Below are 21767 nucleotides of genomic sequence, written 5' to 3'. Positions count from 1 at the left end.
AAAGCTGTGCCATATGAGAATGGCAGTTGCCATGGTAACTGCTCGGTGTGCATCGGAGCCAATCAGCTGTGAGGTGCCGAAAGATAAAGGACGTAAAGGCGTCTTTTATCTTAAAAAAGGCTGCACGGCGGCAAACTTCCGGCGGCTGCAGGCTTCTACGTTCCACAGGTTATCAATATCAGCGATATTTACACGATCTGATTAATGTTTATCACTTAGATGACCTGACCAGCCACATTGCCTAGTCATAATCCAGGCAATAACCCTCTCACAAGAAAAATGTCAAACCCAAGGCACCTCAACCAGGAATGCATCACTCCAGTGAGCACCATTCTTGCAAATCTCCTTCACCGTAGCATCGCTTCAGGCCACATCTAGGTGAGTGCAGATGCTTTGTATTTCTATGCTCTTTCTTGTCTGGGTCAAAGCTGGTTAATGGTCATTCTTTCGCCATGGCCCATGAGTCAGGTTGTCCCTCCCCATGGACATGCTAGGGGTAGGATAATCGCCGATTCCTCATGCGTTTGAGCTGAGCGTTCGAACGTTGTCGTTTGTCGACCTTTGCTTACACGTCAACAGCGCTATGGAAGCTAATGAACATGTCCGGTGCCTTTTCAGGAGCGGTCGCCGCCATGACGTCCGCCGAGGGGACGCGGTCGCGCACCATCCAACGGCCGCAGATGCGGGTCGACCCGGAGGACGCCGACAACCCGTTCGTGCTGCCGGCAAACTCGGAGGTGTTCACCTTCCGGCAGCAGGATGTGCAAAACCAGAAGGAGAAGAAGGACATGCAGCTCTCGATGCCCATCTACAAGCGGCAGTATCACCAGCCGCGGATCACCGCCAGGCTGCCGCCGACGCCCGAGCCCGAGGACCCGCAGGTGGCGCAGGATGACGCCTTTTTCCGCAAGAACCTGGCCTACACGCGAGTGGCCATGCAAAACAAGGGTGTCGAGCGGCAGACGCTGGCTGAGTTCGTGCAGAACAAGAAGGACATGTTCTTCCTCCAGTACACCATCAACGTGAAGCGCGAGCAGATGACCAAGCTGGACACGACAGTGAAGGAGGAGCAGGAGCGGCTGGACCACGATAAGAAGAAGATCGAAAAGGACTACCAGGTGTTTGACGAGTTTCTCAAGGAGAACGATCACATGGCGGTCGAGGCGATCCGTCTAGCCGAGGACGAGGCCAAAACGACACTGGATAAGGTGGCACAGATCCGCCAGATCAACATCCAGATCATGGCCACCAAGAGCTTCATCATCAAGCTGGAGGAGCGGTTCCGCGAGCTGCGCATGTACCGGCGCTTCCTGTTCCTGCTGGCGCCCGCCGAGTGGCGTGCGGAGCGCGAGGCCAACGCCCAGCGGCTGCGGCTGGAGCGCGAGGCGCTGCAGCTCGACGAGACGGCCTCGCTGCTGTCGCAATCGGGCAGTCTGTTGGCTCCCGAGCACCGCCAGAGGCGCCGGCGTAGCAACCTCAACACGACGCCGAGCCGCGTCAGCCAGCTGGCGGTGAACAACCGGCGCGCCACACTGGCGCCCGTCTCCAGCCGCGCCAGCAACCAGTTCTCGCGGCGCAAAGCCTCGATCGCGGCGAGCGGCGCCGGCACGCCGACGGCGGCCAACTCGGCGCGCGCCTCCGTCACCACGCTGGCCACGGTGACCAGCGTGCCGACGGCGCGGCGGCCGAGCATGCTGCCGCAGCGCACCTCGTCCTGCGCCCTGCAGGACGACGAGACGGCCGCCGACGCCGAGCTCTACTTCTCAGACACCCAGCAGCTGTTCGCCGTCTTCCAGGAGCTGGAGGAGCAGAACCTGAAGCTGATACAGAACTCGCAGGTCAGTCAGACACCGGAGTTGCAGGGCGTAGGGGTACGGATTGATAGGATACGGTCTTTGCCGATCACGGGGCTTCCAAGAGCTAGAGGACATTCGGGCATCTCATTTCAACTGCGAATCAAATTTACTTCCCTGTACAATGTTTTCGAGGTGGATATAATCATGTCCAAGGGCACTGCCTCGAGTCGTAGTTAAATCTGTACTCAAGTTGTATTTTGGGCAGTCAACAGGACCGCCAAATGACTCCTCTCCCCGCAGTCCATCGGACCCCGTCTGACTCCCCTCCCCTGTTTGGTCGATCAGGAAACTGAGGAGTCGCTAGAGGAGATGAAGACCTCCGGCGAGGTGACCAAGGAGCGGATCAGCCGCGAGGTGACCGTGCTGGAGCAGCAGGTCGGACTCCTGGAGGAAGCCGTCAGGTAAGTGTGGCCCACACCGCACCGTTGAGGAGTCTCTTCAGGGGACATTGCTACCGCATCAATTATTGGTAGAAAAATGGTATCAGTCAGGGTATCGGCCGGTCTGATCAATTCGTCATCAACTGTGGAACGCACACAGACGGGAGCTGCCTCTCCCGTGCATCGGGCAGGGCCGCTCAGGCCGTCAGATAGTGTTACTCGTGGGAGTTTCAATATATGACCGACCTCAAAGGTTCCCCGAGGCGGTATATAGCGATTGGCGAATACCTATCCTGTATCAGACCGTCAACCATTGCCGGATGACGTCCCGTCTCCAGGTGGGAGGAGGAGAAGAGCGAACAGCTGGAGCTGTTCTGCAAGATCTTCAACCAGGGCGAGTTCAAGGCGGAGGAGCAGGAGAGCGCTCTGGCCGAGCTCAACGAACGCGTCACTGAGGTGTACACAGTGATCCTGGGCGAGAACCAGGCCAACATCAGCACGCTGCAGATGCTGGCCTCGCTCGAGAGCCACATCGAGGACATGTTCGGCTACCTGGAGACGGTGCCTGCCGACCGGCTGCATGCTGCGGAAAAGGTAAGAGAAGACGGTCTGGGGCGGGTCGTCAACCCAGGGGTGGGTGGTAGTTATTAGGAAATTGATATTGGTCGGCGTAGTACAATGGGAGCGAGGCTTGTATAATGTATAGTGTTCTGTGTGGCAAATCGGTCGGGTGTGGGTGCGTTCTTGGTGTTCATAAGAAACTTCAGCCGATTATTCGATGGTTTTATCTGGCAACTGAAGTGTTAACGAATTATGGATGACTGATCAGCTTTTTCCAGCCCACCTCAGGCTCAGCCTCGCCCTCACCCCGTCCCCCTTCCCTCCCCAGCTGCGTGACCGCGAGCGTCGTCTGAAGCTGCGCGAGCTCAAGATCGTGCAGCAGCAGCAGGCGCAGGCGGAGCGGCTGCGCCGGACGCGCCAGCGCGCTATGGCTGAGGTGGTGCGACACACGGGCCGGCCGCTGGTGTTCCGCTCCCGGCCTCCCACCCCGCAGCAGCTGCAGCGAAAGACGGCCAAGGAGACCGAGGAGGAACTCGAGGAATTCAACTACTTCTTCGGCGAGTGATGAAACGAGTTCGACGATGCCTCGGCGAGCGACGGGTGCCTGGAAGTGCCGCCTGTTAGACAGTGCGCTGGATGTGTCATCAACTCATCTCGGAGGGTGCAGATGACCGGTCACGACACGCGAACGAAAAGAGGCGAAGGGGAAGTGCAATTGTCCGACACTACACAAAATGTCCAGTCATGTCTTGTACTTTCACTATAATATACTCACAATTGATATTACCCTCTTTGGATTGTGTGTATCCGCCCTTGGAAATTGGAATTTCCGAAACAATGTGCCATATGTCGAGCATTCCTATGGAAAAGCACGGAAAGTAGTCTTGGGGCACGGAGCCCTATTAGGCCCTAATTAGTACTTGGCCCGTTCGGATTCGCATTCGGAGCCCCTAGATTTGGCCTGGGTCGGTCTACACGCGTTCTGATTGACATGATAATGTATTGGCGGCGGCGGGTGATGAGACAATGGGTAGGTGTATAATGGGTGGGGGGGGGGGGGGACGGGGCAGATGACTCAGAACTTGTCGACCAGTTGCAGTATCCGCTGCTGCTCCGCCTGGCGCTCCTCAGAGTCGTCGGTGTCCCCCAGATTACCGGCGTACTCTGCCGGACAGAGGGCGAGGTCAGGTCAGTTCAGGCCACAGAACAGGAGGGGCAGGTAAAATCAGACAGAACGTCAGGTCCCATGGGTGCACACTGCACAGGGCACAGAACACTAGGGTCACATCAGGTCACACGAGGCGAATTAGCGTCAAATGGAGCAACAGTCAGCTTTGGTTAGGATAGGAAGGGAGCGAAATCAATGAATATCTAAGTTTCAAGTCATTACCACAAAAAATGTGAGTGACATCGCTTCTTATGTCGGCATCAATCTGCGTATCAACGTCAATTCGTTAAAAGGCGCTGTAGACTTCTAACAGCCACCAAACGTTCCGTTGTTGAATGGGGATCAACGACCCTCTTCCATTAACCGCAAAGTCGTACACTTATACCAACGTTCAACACCTTATCATCCTACGCCGGGCGGAGCTCCAGCGATCACCGGCTGCGGCGAGTCGGCTCACCTCTCATAATATTTCGGATGGTCTTCACCGATGCATTCCTGATGTTCAGCATCTGCATGACGCGCTGTTTGACCTGGGCGGCGCCGGCGGCACACGCCTCCAGTACGATAAAGTCGACCAGCTGCAGTGTGAACAGTCCGCCCTCGAGCCGGCGCACGTACAGCTCGTCATCCTCCAGTCCGCGCTCGGACTCCAGCGCCGCGTCCGTGCTGTATACCTGGTGGTACGGGTAACGGTGAGAAAGGCACCAGCCACCAGGTCTGTACAGAAAAACCGCCTGTCTGTGCTGCACAGTGCACAGTGCACAACTGGGACTGGAGGGCGCAGAGGTATGACGGGTACTGCTTCTGCACGGAGGGGTGCCTACAGACCCCGGACGGAGAGGTAATGAGCCTCTACAGATGGATACTAGCCCAGAACAGAAAGGTACCGCCCGTCCGTGCTGTATAGCTAGGGACAGGATCGGCCGTCAGCTGAGGGGCATGGACTACCGACATGTACCGCGTACAGCTGCGGTCGGTTGCAGCTCAGAGTCAGCAGCTGCAACAGTTAAGTAAGCTGCAGCTGGTCAGGTTAGTGTGAAGGATGCGATTAGTAAGGTCAGATAGGCACTTAGCTGCCACCCTGTATCGTCCGCCTAGTAGCCATGTGCTCTGGGAATAGAGAGGGACAGGTAAGGGAGCTGGGAAAAATATTGCCTCAAAGCCCTCCTTTGATGGCGCTTGGGCACGTTGATAATGGGGTTTCACTCTACGCCCATTCCTGGACCTACCTTGTCCAGGTACTTGAAGTGCAGCTCCATGAGGCGGTCCACCTTTTCACAGTCGTTCTCCGTGAATTTGGCCACTATTCGCTGACGCAGCTGGCCGCGGCAGTGCCTCAGCAGGGCGCACAGGATGGATACCACGTGCTCTGGGGAAGAAAGAAAGACTGTAGATCAGCAGGGCGCACGATGGATGACACGTGCTCTGAGGAACGGAGAAAGTATGTACAGCCCTCTGCAAACTGCGTGGTAGGTATTCTTTTTTCGACAAAACCGAGAATAACGCGCTTACTATGCTATCGGCCACTCGGAAATCGCAACAGCAAGATGCGCGAGACTCCGCACCCTAGATTGGCATTATCGTCGTATTCCTTTTCCACCCAGTTTGGCAACAAAACCCAAAAGTATACATTTGTCCCCAAAACAAACTTTTGCATTTTGTTGCCACACAAGGCGTATACTTCGATTAGTGATAGACCTAATCGAAGGAGTGGAGCATGGCGCATCTATTTGCAGTGAGCTCCGACCGACTGATAACGTAGCCTTTGAGTTATTATCGGTTTTATCGGAAAAAGAATACCTACCACGCAGTCTGCTGAGGACTGTACAATGTACATACCTGACAGTTTGGAAAGCTGGGGCAGTGACTCAGGAGGGGAACATAACTAAGTATAGCGGACAACAATTTGTGAACGGGGAATGGGGCAATGGAAATCTCTGGTGTACTAGGCTCGTGTCCTTTGATAGAACGTCGCAAGGTGCTTGAATGCATAACTGGCCGACCTGAGCGATGACCATCGTTTAACGCTAAAATAGAAGCATTGACAGCGCTCCTGAGAATTTCCCGTCCATAGCTCGATTGAAATGTTTCCATAGAACACTGAGCTTCACTTTTTAGGCTGACAAGCACCCTACACAATGAACGAAAAACACATCCGATGCATGTCGACCCAGACACAATCGGGAGGGTCCATCCCGTGTCGTAGTATCGCCCTACCTTCGTGCTCCTCGACGCTGAGACCCTTCCGTTTGTGTTTGCGCGGTGTGTGCATAAACAATGGAAACAGCGTGCGCAGGCCGAGAATCTCGACAAACTTGTTACAGTTGTCGGCTCCTGACGGCCCCGAGGTAGCGTAATTGAGCACCTTGAGAGCACCGTTCCTCGACAGCTTCTTCTCCCTGAGACGGCGGGGGGGGGGGGGGAGGTTATCACTGGCAGCCGCGGACTGGGAAAATGGCTAGGGTGACGGTGGCGGGTGGCGACTCTGATCTGCTATGCTCGACTTGTAGCATGGTAATGTGAGACCGACAAGACAGCCTATAACGGTTTGTGAGGAAACCGTAGAAGTTATGGATGCATAAGTTCAAAAGGTAAACAAATTCTTACGGCACTGCAGTTATTTCGGCAAACCCTGGATGTAATCCATGTAACCAAGTGTAATCGTCTCGTTTGGAGCTCAACTCGTTAAGTAACGGCTTGCTAGGGTTCTCAGCGACTCGTTCGGACAGACATGATAAGGGCACTACGATACTCCAATTCTCCCCGACCTGTACCGACCTGAGCATGAGGTTCATCAGCTGGAGTCCCTCTCCGCGCAGAAAGCGGTCCTTGTTCTCTGGCAGCAGCAGCACCGAACAGAGCGCGTCGAACATGTTCTCCATGCACTCCTGTTCCTCTGAGGAGGACGGGTCGTGCTGCTTGTAGTAGGCTAGCTGCTGCAGCAGGACGTCAATGCCATCCAGCTCTCCCAGCAGCGTCCTGATGGTAGGTGGAGCACGGGGACGCCGCAGCTCAGTGAGAGGACACTTCAGCTCAGCGAGCACATACATCGGCTTAGCGAGAAGACACCTCAGTACAGTGCTGCCGTGCAAAGGCAAAAACTGCTACGTTTGGTCACCCAGCCTCTGACCCAACATGACCTGACCCAACCTAGTAGTTTTTGCCTTTGTAAGGCAGAACGAGAGCGCACCTAAGCTCAGCCGCACAGATTGGGCACGGATATTGGGACAAAAAGACGAGAACATAATTTCTTCCTTGGCATAATGGAGCCCCGCAATGTGAGAATGCTTGTTGTCTTTACGATAAAGATGGCTATCTGATGGTCGCTGTGTTTCTACTAACGTCTCATTAACGACTCCAATTTTCCCTTCGGCTCACCTGTTCTCCTCGTGGCTCTGCACCAGCACCGACAGCATCTCACTGGCGTACAGTTTGTTGGCGTCGAACGGCGCCTTGCGCTGGAGCCGGCGCAGCAGCCAGGCCATGAGGCCCTGCTGGGCGGCCGGCAGGCAGGCTGACGGGCGCACCTCTGTGACGTTCTCGACGATGGCGAGCGCGCTGTGCACGCCGGCCGCCTCCTCGGTAACCGTCTCGTCCAGGCGCTCCATTGTGTGGACCAGCACGGCCACCGCCTCCCGCTCTAGGAGGGCGGCAGCTAGCCGGTCGGCGCCGCGCTCCCCCTCGTCCGTGTCCGTCTCCACGTCCGTCAGCTCCTGTAGCAGTCAGATAGGTGTGTTAAATCTGTCCTCCCACCACGTCCATGCACCCTGCCTCCTCCGTATTCGTATCAAAATCCGTCAGCTCCTGAAGCCGGTCAGCACAAGCCAGCCAGCACACGTTAGTTCCCATGAGAAAAACATTTCCCTCACCTCATAAATATTAACACAAATCTAAACGATTCCACTCTCCCCTTCCCTCTCCTCCATACCTCACCTGAAGCAGGTCAATAACTGCGATAGCAATATCGGTGTTCTCGTGCGCCAGCAGCGCCAGCAGTGAGCTGACGGCACCCAGACCAACCAGGCGCGGGTACAGCTCCGGGCCGGTGGCCACCGCGTGCAGCGCCTGAATCGACTCGTGCAGCTCCAGCTCAGAGTCCAGGAACCGCTCCGGCGCGTCAGCGTACTTGGTGCGCATCTCCTGATTGCGCAGCGTGCGCTTCTCCAGCTGCAGGATCAGCCGCTTCAGCAGGTTCTCGTCGAGCGGCTCCACCTGCGCGGGAAGGTCGGAAAGGAAGCATAGATATGATGGATCAGCGACGGCTCTTTGATTACGCAGAATACACCTTGTTATATACGTACCAAGGCGAAGAGTGCACGCAATGTATTCATGTATCTTTCGCTAAAACTTTGTCACAACTTCAGCGAGCTACGCTTCATTTACACCAAAACATCATCAACCGAATCCCACTTATGGCCATACCTGCGGCTCTTCGTCCACCAGTCGTAGGATCTCATCGGGCGTGGGCTCGTCGGAGGGTGCCGGAGCGGTGCGAGCCATCACGCGCCGCGGAGCCGCCTCCTCCTCCTCATCCTCGCCCTCCAGGTGGCGCTTTGTGTTCTTGTCCGGCTGAAAACGATGGCGACATCGTCAGAACGCACTTAAGAGTCAAGGGAATGGGGATAGACTAATGCAATAATGCAATAGACTAGAGCAATAATGCAAATATTGGACACCGCCATCAGAGTCAAAGGAAACGTCAGGAGCACCTTGCTATTTGTCATCGTAAATTATGCGTTTTGATGCGTTCATGCCATTTTCATACTTGGCAAATACAACTCGCGTGGTTGGCAAATTCAAGTGGATTTCGAAAATATGCCAAGAATAAGAGAGCGAATACCGTCGAAACCTTTCGCCAGAAGCCTTCATAAAAGTCATTCACTTCACAACATGTATTGAAGACTACAGTCTATAACTGTAATGCTCATTTCATATAACTAACATGAAACATCATCGTAAATCACAATTACTTGACAGCTTAAGTTCCGATCGACCAGTCCGTTATATCATAATCACCGCCATAATCATGCCCAGTCCCCGTGTCTGTCCCTGAGTCTGTAGTCGCCACCGTCGCCGGCTCGCCCTCGGCCGCCCCGTCTCCCTCTCCGGCCTGCCCCACCCAGCACTCCAGCTGACACTCGTCCAGGGTCTGTTTGGTGGCCGCCAGAGCCGCCTGCGCGCGCCGCAGCTCCTCCTCAGCAAAGCCGCGATCAGCGCGCGTGCGCAGATCGTCTTCCTCACAGCGGCGGCCGCGGGCTACTGTTTCGTTCACAACCTCTTCCAGTCTCTGGGCCACCAGGCGCAGAGGCGCCAGTCGCTGCTCCTCCAGGGAGGCCACACTGGTATTACAGGCGAACCACCGCGAGCGCCAGTCGGCAGTCTGCGTACGGCACTCGTCCCCGCCAGCACTGAGATCGGTGAGCTGCTGGGCACACTGGGCCGCCCGGCTGCCACACAAGGACGACTCTGAGTAGCACTGGTCCAGCCGGCCGGCCGCGGCGGCTGAGCCGCGCGCCTCGCGCTGCAGCACGCGGATCTGGCCGAACAGGGCGCGTGCCGAGGTGCGGCACTGGTTGAACCGTCCGCGGCCGGCGATCAGTTCGCGCTGGCAGCCCTGCAGGCGGCCTCGCTCGGCCAGTGCGGCCATCTCTCGCTGGATCAGGTGTGTGGAGGCTGTCTCCAGGTCAGCGGCACACGCGGACACCGTCACTGCGCACGCGTCCAGCTCGCCGTGACAGGCGGACAGCTCGCGCTCCAGCGCCACTTGTGCCTCCGGCCGCGGCTCCGGCAGCTCCTGCAGCCGCGTCTCCAGCCGGGTCGCCTCCTGACGACACGTCTCCAGCCGGCGCCGGTGCTCCTCCGTCTGCCGTCGGCACAGCTCAGCCGCCTGGGTCCGCTCGGCGTCAGCTGCCTCAAGCGCCGCCGCCAGCTCGGTCTGTGCCTCCCGCTGTCCCGTCAGTTCCTCCAGCGCGACCGTCTGTAGCTCCAGCTGCCTCTCCAGCAGACGCTGCTCAGTCTCGAGCCGCTCCAGCTCACAGTCCACCACACTCTTCTCCTCCCGTAGCGCGTCCGTCTCTCGTTCAACAGCCCGCTGTTTCTCTTCCTGTTCCTCAATGTGACGTACCGCTTCTGCCACCGTCTCGCGTAGCTGCTGTCTCTGAGACTCCAGACTGCGTACCTCTGCGGCGGCCTCCTCGCTGCAGTCGGCCAGCAGAGGTTGCACGCTCTCCAGCTGACGCAGCAGCAGGAACTCCTCTAGCCGGTCCAGCCGAGCCTCAGCCAACTCCAGGTGGGCGTTCAGGTCGCGGCAGCGAGTGGAAAGCGACAGGCGGCGGGTGCGCGCCGCACACTGCGCCGTCTCATCAGCCGTATGCTCGTTGAACTCACGACAGCGGGACAGTGTGGCGGTGGCCAGACGGCGATCCGATGCCGGCATACGCTCCAGTTGGTATTCTGAGAGTACGGGCCGCGCGGCCAGCAGGACAGCGCAGAGCACCGGTGCGAGCCCAGCCATCACAAACATTGGAAGGGTCTGCGCGTTAGTCGCAGGACGAAATGTTTACTGCGCAGCTCTAAACGGTGCGTAAGATAAGAAGTCCCATGCAGGGAGGAACAATGAAATACAAGGGCGCCGTCTGATGCCTGTTTTACCTTTGAGCCAGTTACAAAACAATTTTACATCGTTTGGATATTTTGTAAGCTTTATTAATGAGACCGAGACCTTGAGATCCACGAGATCAATCGATGTCGACGATTTTTCAGATTCTCAAACATTTCATTTTCTGCAACATTCGGAAGGTGCTCGTGACATGGCTTACACTACTTCTTCTTGATTCATTGAAACGCAACAGCGCGAACTTATCGCTGTTTTTCTCGTGTTTATGCTTCGCTCGAGGAACGGTGCCCGAATGAAGAGGCTGGCACTCACACCGCCCTCATAACTAGGATAGAAGCAAGGCAATGGACTGAGTAAATCTCATGTCGCTACGGTGATTTGCGCGTGGGTAGGTATCTGTAATGTTAGCGAATTTAGTAATATTTCAATAACTGATAATCTATTTCATCCGTTTGACTAATGCAGTTTGATGTTTAAGCAATAATGAGAAAGAATATTGGTATTATGTTGCTCGTGAGAGAAAGAGAATCGAATGACCGAAGTCACCGCCAGATATAAGCCGAGTAATGAAAATCACACTGACTTCATCTCTTATCGTAATAAATCTAAACCTGGTTTAAAAGACGGTGTTTCGTACACCGTAGTGGGTGACGGCTCAATCTCCGCCGCGTGGCTCAAGGTCACGTATCCACTGTTCCGTCGAATTTCGTCATACGCCTCTCATCCAGGCATGTAGACATACCAACTGAATGAATCTTACCATGAAGGCGCAAGTTGAGCTTTGCATCTCAGAATAAAGGGGATTCTTAGAAGGATGGTCAAAATCAACGTTTATGCAGAAGCCAGACAAAATACAAGTCATGCCACCAAACAAACCTATCCTGCTCAAGAAACGATTGAAACACACCTGAGCATAAGCCCTAGTCATTACACATCTTCAGGTAATTGATTGAGCACAGATTTCAGGTCACCCCAGCTGAGCTTACCTTGTAGGAGAGCAGCTCTGTGACATCCATGTCTGGTGGTGATCTGGGCTGGCAGAAATCAGCAGCAAAACTCTGCTGTCAGCTGCGCTGAGCCGAGCTAACCCACAGCACAGCTGATGTGTCACAGGCTGACTATCAGACGCTGAAACATAAACAGATAACAAGCCATGCTTACCAACAGATTCACTTATTCCTGTTCAGTGGCAGGTACCTCAAATCCCATACTGAAAAACTTGGTGAGTTTGACTACCATTATTTGTGTGGAGGCAACTCAGCTGGTGAGGATTGAGCTCAGTGTGGATCCTCAGGTGAATTACTGTACAGTGGTGCTTGCACAGCACTACCCATATGATGCATGAAAGACCTGCAGTGGCCAGCCAGCCATTTTCTATCATCACCAATTTACCACATTTTGCTTTTCACCAGGACAGATTCCTAAATATGTTATGCAAATTCTAGATCTTGGTTGGTTGGTACAGACAGTGCAGCTGCCATCTGGTTGTATGTATAAGCTGGTGTGAGTTTGTCTCCCTAGCCGATGGAGCCTACCTGGTGTCTACCATGCCATCATGCCTCTCACTTTGCAGTGGTGCATAGTGCACACTTTGCTAGGCCAGCATTTTAGCAATAAGCTAGGTGGTGACATAGCAAAACCCCCATATTTTTTTACAAATGCCATATAATTCTTAGAGCATTTGAAAGAGGACTACATTGTGAACATTTAATGATAACACAAGAAAAGCTAAGTAGCTAACTAACTTTCAGAACTGTTACAGAAAATATAATGAAGGTTGCATGAATCAATATCAATACAGGTACAAAATAAATTTTGGCAGTTTGTTCCTAACTGCAGCCACTTTCCTTCATGTAATGTCTGCGCTAGTAATGCCCAGCTTTCATCCAGATCATCCCCCCACTCTCAAACATCACCTACACATAAAATTTAAGATGCAATAATAAGTCAATCATTGATATTTGATGCTGACACCTATCAGAATTCAATCTTTTTCATAAATTAGGCTTGAATGTTTGAATGAACGGATTGACAGAGCCAGAGCCTAGGTACGCCAAGCAGAGCTTGTTGCATAGACTGAGACTGCTACCGTCTGATCGTGCAATGCAGAGGGCTGTTCACGGGCCCTGTGTGCGGTCGGACCGCACACAGCCTCGAAGCTCCGCCCACTGCGTCCCTACGTCAGCCTTCCGTCACCGCACACAGCGATCGCTGTGGCCGGTCGGGACTGGCCACAGCGGACCGTCCACCGCACGCAGCCGTGACGTCAGAACCGCCTACCCATCCCCTACCCCCACGCCTGCTGGACGCACCGCACACACCGCACGCAGCAGTGTGCGGTGCCCGTGAACACCCCTCTGATTGCTGGGTAATGGGAGAATTAAGATGCCAAAGTTTAACATGCCCTTCAAAGCTGGATACAGCCTATCCCACTCAACTGACTTCAACTGGCTACAGCTGCTCCCACCAACCAGACAATCCCCGTCAGGAGTCTCAAATGTTAAGCACTGGAGCGACTCATACCCGGGCTCACTAGGTATTGGGACCGATAATCCAATGCTCTATCAACGCTATCCTGCGGGACAGGCTGCAGGGTAAGGCAGGTAAACAAACAGCTTGTCAATTCCAAATTAAAACAAAAAATACTTGCAATGTATGGCTGAGATTGAGATTGGAATGCCTGAAATTGAACTGTGTTGCGTTTGATTTCAACAGAATAGCCCTTTACCATTAAGTTTTCCCACTCCTACTTGAAAAGTATCACTGACAACACTTCAAAGAATTAAAGCATTTTTACTGACCTTAGGTCCTGAAAAATGCACCTAATAATATTAGAAATTGATATAATATATAACTTCCGGCAACGCAAGTATTGCGCCACAATAAACATGAATGCGCCGTAAATGTAAGCCAGAAATGCTTCCATATTTTGCAGGCAGCGCTATCATAGGTGGCAGCACAATCTGCTCACCAGATGACGCTGAAGTCGGAGCTGGTCCGCAGGGGACTCGCCGCAGCAGCGCAGCCCAAGTGTCAACAGCGCTCGACACTAAACACTTCGACAGTGCCATAGTGAATAGAGCAGAACAGTCATGGCCGAGAAGAGAGCAGCTGTGTGAACAGCAATGAGCCGGGGAGATGAGGTGGATTCGGTCTATTCAATCGTTATTTCAGTTCATTTTTAGGCAGTCTGAAGATTAGGGGCCCGGGCCGGCCGCCTCAAATAGCCAATAGGCTCCAATTCGAATGGTGGATGGCGTATGGAACTTTGTGCACCCCTTGTGTGCGCACTTTTCCAGCTTTTGTGACCTTTTGCCATGTGGCTTACCGTGACCTAGCATTTATCGTCAAACATAAAAACTAAGCACAGACCTTGTACGGGGACCCGCAGCGCAGTTGCTACTATACAGCGATCCTGAGTAAATTGTCCCAGCACCTTCACAGGGAAAAATGATAAGCTGTCAGAGGGCACGCAAAGAAAACCTAAGTTGCTCTTGTACAGGGACCGACAGTCGATATCAATGTTATCGCTTGTTACTGGGCAGGGGTCAGGACAGATGGCTATAGAGTTGGCATTCTACAGTACCTGCCTACCTACGTTTTCACGACGGGCTATCCGGGCGGCGAATGCACCTGATTTGACCAAATCTGCACCTGATTTGACCAAATCTGCACCTAATTTCTTTTACAGCAAATATCTTCATTTTATGAATTTATTTTAGTGTTTTAATTGATGATGCTCTCTGATAATATGACTAAGCAGGCATATAAGCAATTAGTGCAACCCTAGCTGATTGCTGCTAAGAGACACACTGAACCTGATTTGACCAAATCTGCACCTAATCTGTATACCAGATGTGCACCAAATGTGTACCAGATGGCCGTCGTGAAAACGGCTAGTAGCAACTGCGGGTCCCCGTACATACCCGCCATATGCCTACCTTTACCATCGATTTAGGAGCAGGCATTTAAAGGCAACTTAAAAATGAGCTCTGCAGTATAACTACTCTCGATGTGACTCTCGCCGGAACTTTGTTCTACGGACAAAGCCAAGAAGGGGGAGATGGACTTCTCTCAACGTTTCACCCAAGGAGAAGTTTGCAAAAAACGAGCTTGTGCGCCGGTGCGATACGAAGCGACTGGTACTCAATTGGTCCAAAGTCAACCGGCCGCCTCTGAAGTCAGGTCAAATGCCCAGGTTAGTTTTTGATGAATAAATTTGCTCAAAACTGTTACAAACAGCGATTTTGGAAGCAGCGTGTTTAACATGCTCAGGCGCGTCAAAAGACAGGTACCTACATTTTCAGGTCATAGTCAGGTCAAAGTCGCTCAATTTATGAAGCAGGTCGAAAGAAGTTATGCTATTGATTCGATTCGGATGATCTTTCTGCGTCAGTTGGTGTATTTGTCGACTCGCACCTCAAGTTGATCGGGCGTTATAGATTGAAAGCTCCGATAAACCAAAAGTCAAGCATCGTACCTTACAGGGGTGTATAAAATTACGATTTCATGTGCGTGAGATAGTCTGAGTTCATTCCAAATGCAAAGAAGCAAGCGTTTCCATAGAGATAAGCGTTTGGCCTGACCCGAACCATGCCTCAGCTGGAAACGTGGTTGGTGTCACAAGGCCTAGCTTTAAAGGGACACTCCCACCTTAACATTAGTTTTGAGTTGAGATAGCCAAATTGGTGGCCATGGCCTGCAAATACCGGTTTGGGCACTCACAACATCGACAAATGCTTTAATTCGGAGATATGGAATTTCAAACTTGCAGTTTTCGGATTCTAAGGGGCTAGTGCATTGGTATGCCCCCTTAGAATTTGTGACGTCAGCGGAGATCTAACGATTTTTAAATCTTTTACTAAAACGTTTGGTAGCACGCGGTGGTATATGCTGCTTTGCGCGCAACAAATGCCGCACTTTCAAATAAAGTCGCTAGGAACAGCGGAGATCCCAAAAAGTAAACAAAAGTAAAAGTCTAATATCTTGAAAACCGGTGAATATTTTTCGATGAAATTTGGTAGATATTCGTTTTCGCTCTTTCTGAACCGAGCGACATCACTTTCGTGCCAATTCATTAACTTTTTTGAAGGTGGGAGGGTCCCTTTAATCAAAGAATCGTAAAAAATCGTCGGTGAGTTTGGACCGCTCTTCGTCCGCGGAGCAAGAGCCCGGAATGCAAAAATGCTTAAAAGCTGATAACTTTTTATTTGGCTTGATCAGTAACGACATCTGATCGGCAGCACTGAACTCAACAAAATTAAGTTTCAACCACTCGACTGTTTTCATGCGGCGTTAGCCATCAAACGTCGTTTGACTATACCTATTTTGAAAATCGCACCAGGCAGCGAGCTCGGACGGATGGGAGGGGTTTGTACGTAGAGCCTACCCCAAACCGAGGCATGAGATGATTATATAAACCCCAGTCATGAGCGGGTAGTTAGCTGGGCCTGCAGGACTACGCATCGGAAATAGTCAAGCGCCGATCCGCTCGTTAGTTACATCACTTTGAATTAATTTGTGGAGTAAGTCAGTGAATGAATCAGAATGAATGAATAAATGAATTGATGATTTAATTAACTATCTAATGCTAAACGAATGAATGATCTGATGAATATTTGAATGAATGGTCGTCGCAAAAACTTTCTTATCGGTTAGGTAGGTAATTGTAGGAACGTAGGGATACATGTTAGTTGTTACCACAAAGTGCTTGCACTAAAAAGAAGGCAGGCAATAGGCATGCGGAAGTGCATGTATTCTCCCGCCGTTTATCCATTTCTTGCCGTTCTTATCAATCCAACATGACCGAAATCGTCTCAGAATTCACACCAATTAGCTCGCAGTACTCGACACCCACAAAAAGCGCCCAAGGTCCCGATTTCAGCAGAGCAGATGCGGCTACATTCCACACCTATCACCGCGACCGACACAGAAACCATCCCCAGCATACTCCCCCGTCCCCCGTCCCCTGAAGCCGCGTCGCATCGCCCTCGGCGGCTTCTGCGCGGCTGGGGGGAAGCTCCGTCGACTGGGTGACGTCACCCCCCCCCCCCCCCCACTGAGTCGGAGGGACCGCCGTTCCCAGGCTCCGTCCGTGCAGATCTCCTTACTAATTACTCTTTGACAATTTGACAGCGGCCGGGCGCGCCACGGTATGCGCGCGAGCCGCGTGGCCGGCGTTCCGTCGTGTTCGACGATAGTGGCGCTCTGACAGGCGCGGCGCGACGCTGGGAACGACGCTTCCTGAAGCCGCCCAGTGCGCCGCCAGTGTCGCGGAAATGCGCAGGGAATGTCGCGGGAGAGCAGCCGTGTCTGACGAGATACCTACTCGGCGAGAAAAGCAAAGTGCTGTTAGTGGGAGGACATTTTCTGGTGCGCGCCCATCAGCGTAAAACATCGATTGAAAGCCATTGTCTATTGACGTAGAAGCGTAATGAGTCGCTTTTGTCTGACGTGGGCATCCATATTTCCAATGCGATTGTCGGAGATCCGCTTCAATAATGTTTATTACTCTCACGAATGAAACAACGCAAGAATAAGACAGCTAGACGCACAGACTTTTTTCTGTTTGCTGGCTGTACGGGCTGTACGCTGGTGAATTATCTCCACATATGTGGAGCGTCTGGATGGCTATGTTTGTCATACGTTAACCCGCGCACCGACGGGGGGGGGCGGATATCCGCCCCCCCCCCTGAGGTTTTTCGCGAATAGCGGGAAAACCGCGGCGCGTAGCGCCGCGAAATTTGGTATGACTATTCCTTCATCAATTTTACATATGGTGTGCAAGTTTGAACCTCCTACCTTTCAAGGTCAGGTCACCAGGTCACTTTGAATGACCCAACCTCAAGTCACTTTTTTTGCAACTTTGTCACCGTGCCAGAGCTACAGTAGATGTCGGAGGCCTTTGAAAGTCGCAGGATGTTATTAGGTCATTAGTAGCTACAATTTGTATATCTCGGAATTTTGATATCGGTGACCTAAGGTCAGGTCAATTTCGCGACCTCCCCATTATAAGTCAATGGGGGAAAATCAACTCCCTGTTTTTACCACTAAAACGGGTTGGAATGGCCCCATATACCATACATGACTTCATATACGATCAACCTTCACTACCTTGAGGTCTGTTTTGATGTTGGGCAGCTGTGAGGTCATGTGACGTCATCAAAGGTCACCAAAGGTGTTTTGCCAATAACTCCGTACAGGAACAAGATACAGACGCGTGGATGGTCTCATTGTGTTCAGCTCGTCAAGACGCATCGAATGATATACATGATGACCTCGAGGTCACGTGACCTGAGGTCAACCTTTGACCTTGACCTTTCGAGGTCAACATATATATCATTCGATGCGGATTGACGAGAGGATCACGATGCTGCCCTTAGTTTGTTCCTACTTCCTATCTTGACTAATTCGAAAGTTATTCGAGAAAAACTCTCCATATCCAGCGCAGCCATTTTGACTTTTTCGACCCCTGTGACGTCATCTTTGACCTGACCTGAAAATGACCTTAGTAAAAATTGTAGATCTTGACCGTGCGTATCCGATGCCGTTTACCGCTTGTCGCTATCTTGCTTCGTTCTCGAGACCTCAGGGGGGGGGGCGGTCATCCGCCCCCCCCCCCGTCGGTGCGAAGTTGGCGCAGACCCCCGTCGGTGCGCGGGTTAAAAGCCTGATGTGCGCTTTGAGGAACGTTCCTTCGAGTACACGTCATATGGAGCCTAAAAACTGTATGTTTATCTTATGTTCTGGTGGGCCAGATACACGCACACAACATATTTGCTTTTCAAGGGAAGGATGACATGTTAGTCGGTCAGGAAAGCAGTTTATACGTCAGATTTGGTTCGGATGATAGGTATGATTTATTTTTACTTATAGGTACATATTTGCCCATGATACTTTGGCTGTTGAGTGCATCGTAAATCAATGACTTCTGGCGAATGGTTACGCATCAAATCACGCAATGTGTTAAAAGTAAAGTAACGTTTTGGTTACAATTTAGCTAAATTGCGGAAGAAAGCGAGCGCTCACCCATTTCTCGTTGACCCCCCCCCCCCCCTACAACACACACAGTGGTCAGACCCTGGGTCAGACTCGCTCCCTACTCCACCGATTTGTTAGGTCGTTACGGGGGCGCTGCGTTCAGTTTAGGGTGACCGTACAATAACAAGCTTCGGGGGGAGACCGGGGATGCGACTCCGGGCAGACGGGAGGGGCGGCAGGATAGCCCTCCTTCCTCCCCACCCGGAGATGTCCATCACAACCGGCCGAATTCCTGACAGCCGGGAGCGGGGGAGCGGGTAGAGGGGGCTCCAGAGTGACCGACTGTCCCACCAATCGTCCGGGACGGCCCGGAAGCACCCCGCTGTGCCCGCCGGAAACTCGAGTCTCCGAGACGGGGCAGGGAAGGGGCGCGTCTGTCACCACCTCGCGCCAATGTGCTTCACTGAAGGACGGCGCTGCCGACCTCAGGCGGAAGTGTCCACTCTAATGAATTTAGCCGGCTGCCCAAATACGGGCCGAAGTCTCTGAGGAGGCTCTGTTCCTCCAGAGGACACAGCTGTGCCTCGCCGGTCGGTAGGTCGGAAGGACGGTCCCACCTGCCTCCCCTTCAGTCGAGTAGACCCGTAAAACAGCTTCCGAAGACACAACTGTCGGACGTTTAGCCGTCACTGATCAGCCGAGGGGTGGTTGGGACATTTTCTCACGCTGTGCGGCAGCCAGAGGTGCCGCCGAAAGAAACCAGGAACAGGTGGAGTGCCAGACTTTGATGTAACTGCACGACAGAACTGATTGAAATCGGATGAGCTGCAAATGAAGTCGACAAGGAAAATGTTTGCAGAAGCAGGCTGGAAGCATTTTGTCGACGTTGATTGCACTGATTTTATCGTTACGCTTACAGATTTATGAATAATAATCTGCATTCATTCTAACTTTTATTCCAGCAAAGTTTATCAAATGAGCCATGAGGTGAATTACATCGCATTTGACCGTTTTGTGCTTTATGAATTTCAAGGAAGCCTCTCTTATCAAGTGTCTTATACCCGGGAATATAAGACTATAAGTGCGTGGTCGGGGACGGGGAATATAAGTGCGGGGAATATCCTCTTGAGTCCCGCCAATTCGCCCATGAATGGAGAGCAACGAAACTTTTTTGGCTGAGAGCTTTGGTGCCAATAATGACCAGATTGGTGACATTTCAGCCGTGAAGGTCATCGCGCATGCGCAGTGACATGTATACTGGGATATACAAAAATACTCAAAGCCTATAAAATCTGACTGAAATGCAATCCATAAAAACTTCCATACAAACACCAAAGTGTATTTTTTCGTTTGTTTAGGACGTAAAATGGCTAATAGTATTGACACGTTTAATTATCAACACCACTCGCCCTTAACTTCAGCTTCTTCTGCCCCTTGCCCACTGCTCTTAGGTCTTTAGTTGCCATTTCCTTTGAAGATATTGAACTTGTAGCACCTGTTGCGAATCGATAAACGGTAGAGGAAGACCTTGCAGCATTATCTGAAGCGACATCTCTAAAAAAAAATCGCCGTATGGTGTGTTTTACAGAGGTGCTTGCCTATGTCATTGTGCTTAGGGGTCGGATTCTAATTCATCGGGCGATTTATCAAACTTTGAGTGAGGATCTACGGTCATTGAGGTCGCCAACGATTCGGAAGAATGTTAACGCTCAACCACAGAGCCATTTGAAGGCATAATGTTGTTTGTGAGCCACAAAAAAATGGCTTTAACTAACCCAGCAACCATGTATACTACAGTATACATGACTAGTCCTAGGCACAGTCCGTTGTATACTGACGTTTACATTTCTCCGTCGTGCAGGATCCCGTTGGTCACTCGGGTGTACATTTATTTTTTCAGAGGTCAATTCCTCCGAATAATTGTAGTGCTACTTCTTAAGCACGTCTCAAAATTTTTCGGGCCAAGGACATTTGTATACCATAGTATACATGAACTTTAATTCTTTCTGGAAAAGTTCCAAACGCACAATTTTGTTTACAAAACCTGCAAGCAATGATCAACAACGAATGGTTATGTTAGCAAAACAACAGTTTTCGATGAGTCATACTCTTAAAAAGAAATAACAGGAAAATAATTAGGAGACGTACCTCTATGCTGCGACCGCCGAGATACCGGGAAGATTGCAGCGCTGAGGCGTCAACAAATTCAACTTGAGGATATAAATTCAGCCACCAGGTGGCGGACCATGGCATGAAGAATGCAACGCATGGCCATGAAATAGCCTAGCCATTAGTGAATTCCGTAGAGATCGACTTAAGACGATGTATACCCCAGTATACAAAAAGAACCAAGAGGATATACCGGTGCTGCTACTGCTACCGGTGTTACTGCTGGGCTGATCGGAGCTGGTTGGCGCAGGACTGACGTTGTAGGAGATTCTATGGGAAATGGCTGGTCGCGTGCGCAAGAACGATGATGCTGGGACACTGATAACATAGTAGTTAGTTACATTAGGTTAGGGTACTACCTACCTCGGAACCGAAATGCTGCCCATCCATATCCTCACGCAGCTCTTCATAACCTCATTAAACCATCGCCCCGCCTCATTAGCTTCAGACCCGACCCGAATGTGACTCCTGGGAGGCGGGAAGGGTTACTGGGACAGTGCAGGCGGCGATGTCTGCCGACCACATGTGGCAGTCGGCTGAAGAGCATTCCGTGCAGGGAAGCCTAGATCCAGCGGCTGGCCTGCGCCTGCACACTGCAGGGCGCTGGGTAGAGTCAGGGGGAGGGAACGCACTCGAGGGAAGACGATGGAGGCACTCCACAAGAGACATGAGCATTGAGCACTGAACAGGGCCGGAACAGGATGAACTGAACATAGTTCATAGAGCTAGGAGGGACGGACAGCCTGCTCAGCCCTGCAGCCCGGAGAGAGACGATCAGTCTGTGCGGACAGAGGCCCCAACAGGCCGTGCAAGCGGTCAGCTGCTACCGGTGTTACTGCTGGGCTGATCGGAGCTGGTTGGCGCAGGACTGACGTAGGAGATTCTATGGGAAATTGCTGATCGCTTGCGCAAAAACGGTGATGAAGGGATGCCGATAGTACCTGCATACCGTACCTAACTGTAGTAACTCTGTAGAAAACGCTGAAGATGGAATACTTATCAGGTCGATGGTGCTATTAGTTTGAGATAATTACCTC

At 52.0% G+C, this 21767-nt stretch overlaps 2 protein-coding genes across 3 annotated transcripts; one reads left to right on the top strand and one right to left on the bottom strand.

Moving 5' to 3' along the window:
• Positions 1-25: 25 nt before the first annotated feature.
• On the top strand, positions 26-3580 carry LOC122378871 (cilia- and flagella-associated protein 100-like). Its single transcript, XM_043360493.1, has 5 exons — positions 26-378; positions 619-1838; positions 2142-2257; positions 2575-2830; positions 3126-3580. Exons 2-5 carry the CDS (start codon positions 633-635, stop codon positions 3360-3362), a joined length of 1815 nt encoding a protein of 604 aa, XP_043216428.1. The 5' UTR covers positions 26-378; positions 619-632; the 3' UTR covers positions 3363-3580.
• Positions 3581-3777: 197 nt separating this feature from the next.
• Positions 3778-13488, bottom strand: LOC122378872 (beta-catenin-like protein 1). 2 transcript variants are annotated; one of them, XM_043360495.1, is made up of 10 exons: positions 13383-13488; positions 11568-11709; positions 8388-8534; positions 7899-8177; positions 7344-7678; positions 6744-6944; positions 6183-6364; positions 5195-5334; positions 4423-4639; positions 3778-3961 (listed from the first exon to the last, which is right to left on the bottom strand). In XM_043360495.1, the coding sequence occupies exons 2-10, from the start codon at positions 11595-11597 to the stop codon at positions 3873-3875; spliced, it is 1620 nt and encodes a 539-aa protein (XP_043216430.1). In that variant the 5' UTR covers positions 11598-11709; positions 13383-13488; the 3' UTR covers positions 3778-3872. The 2 variants fall into 2 exon arrangements, with proteins under 2 accessions (XP_043216430.1, XP_043216431.1); XM_043360496.1 differs by having other exon boundaries at positions 13310-13461.
• Between the last annotated feature and the right edge of the window lie 8279 nt (positions 13489-21767).

The sequence above is a fragment of the Amphibalanus amphitrite genome, unplaced genomic scaffold (assembly GCF_019059575.1).
Source record: "Amphibalanus amphitrite isolate SeventyFive unplaced genomic scaffold, NRLGWU_Aamphi_draft 000066F_arrow, whole genome shotgun sequence".
Lineage (NCBI taxonomy): Eukaryota > Metazoa > Arthropoda > Thecostraca > Balanomorpha > Balanidae > Amphibalanus > Amphibalanus amphitrite.
Note: the sequence above shows the minus strand (reverse complement) of the source record. Positions and strands in the feature narration are given on the sequence as shown.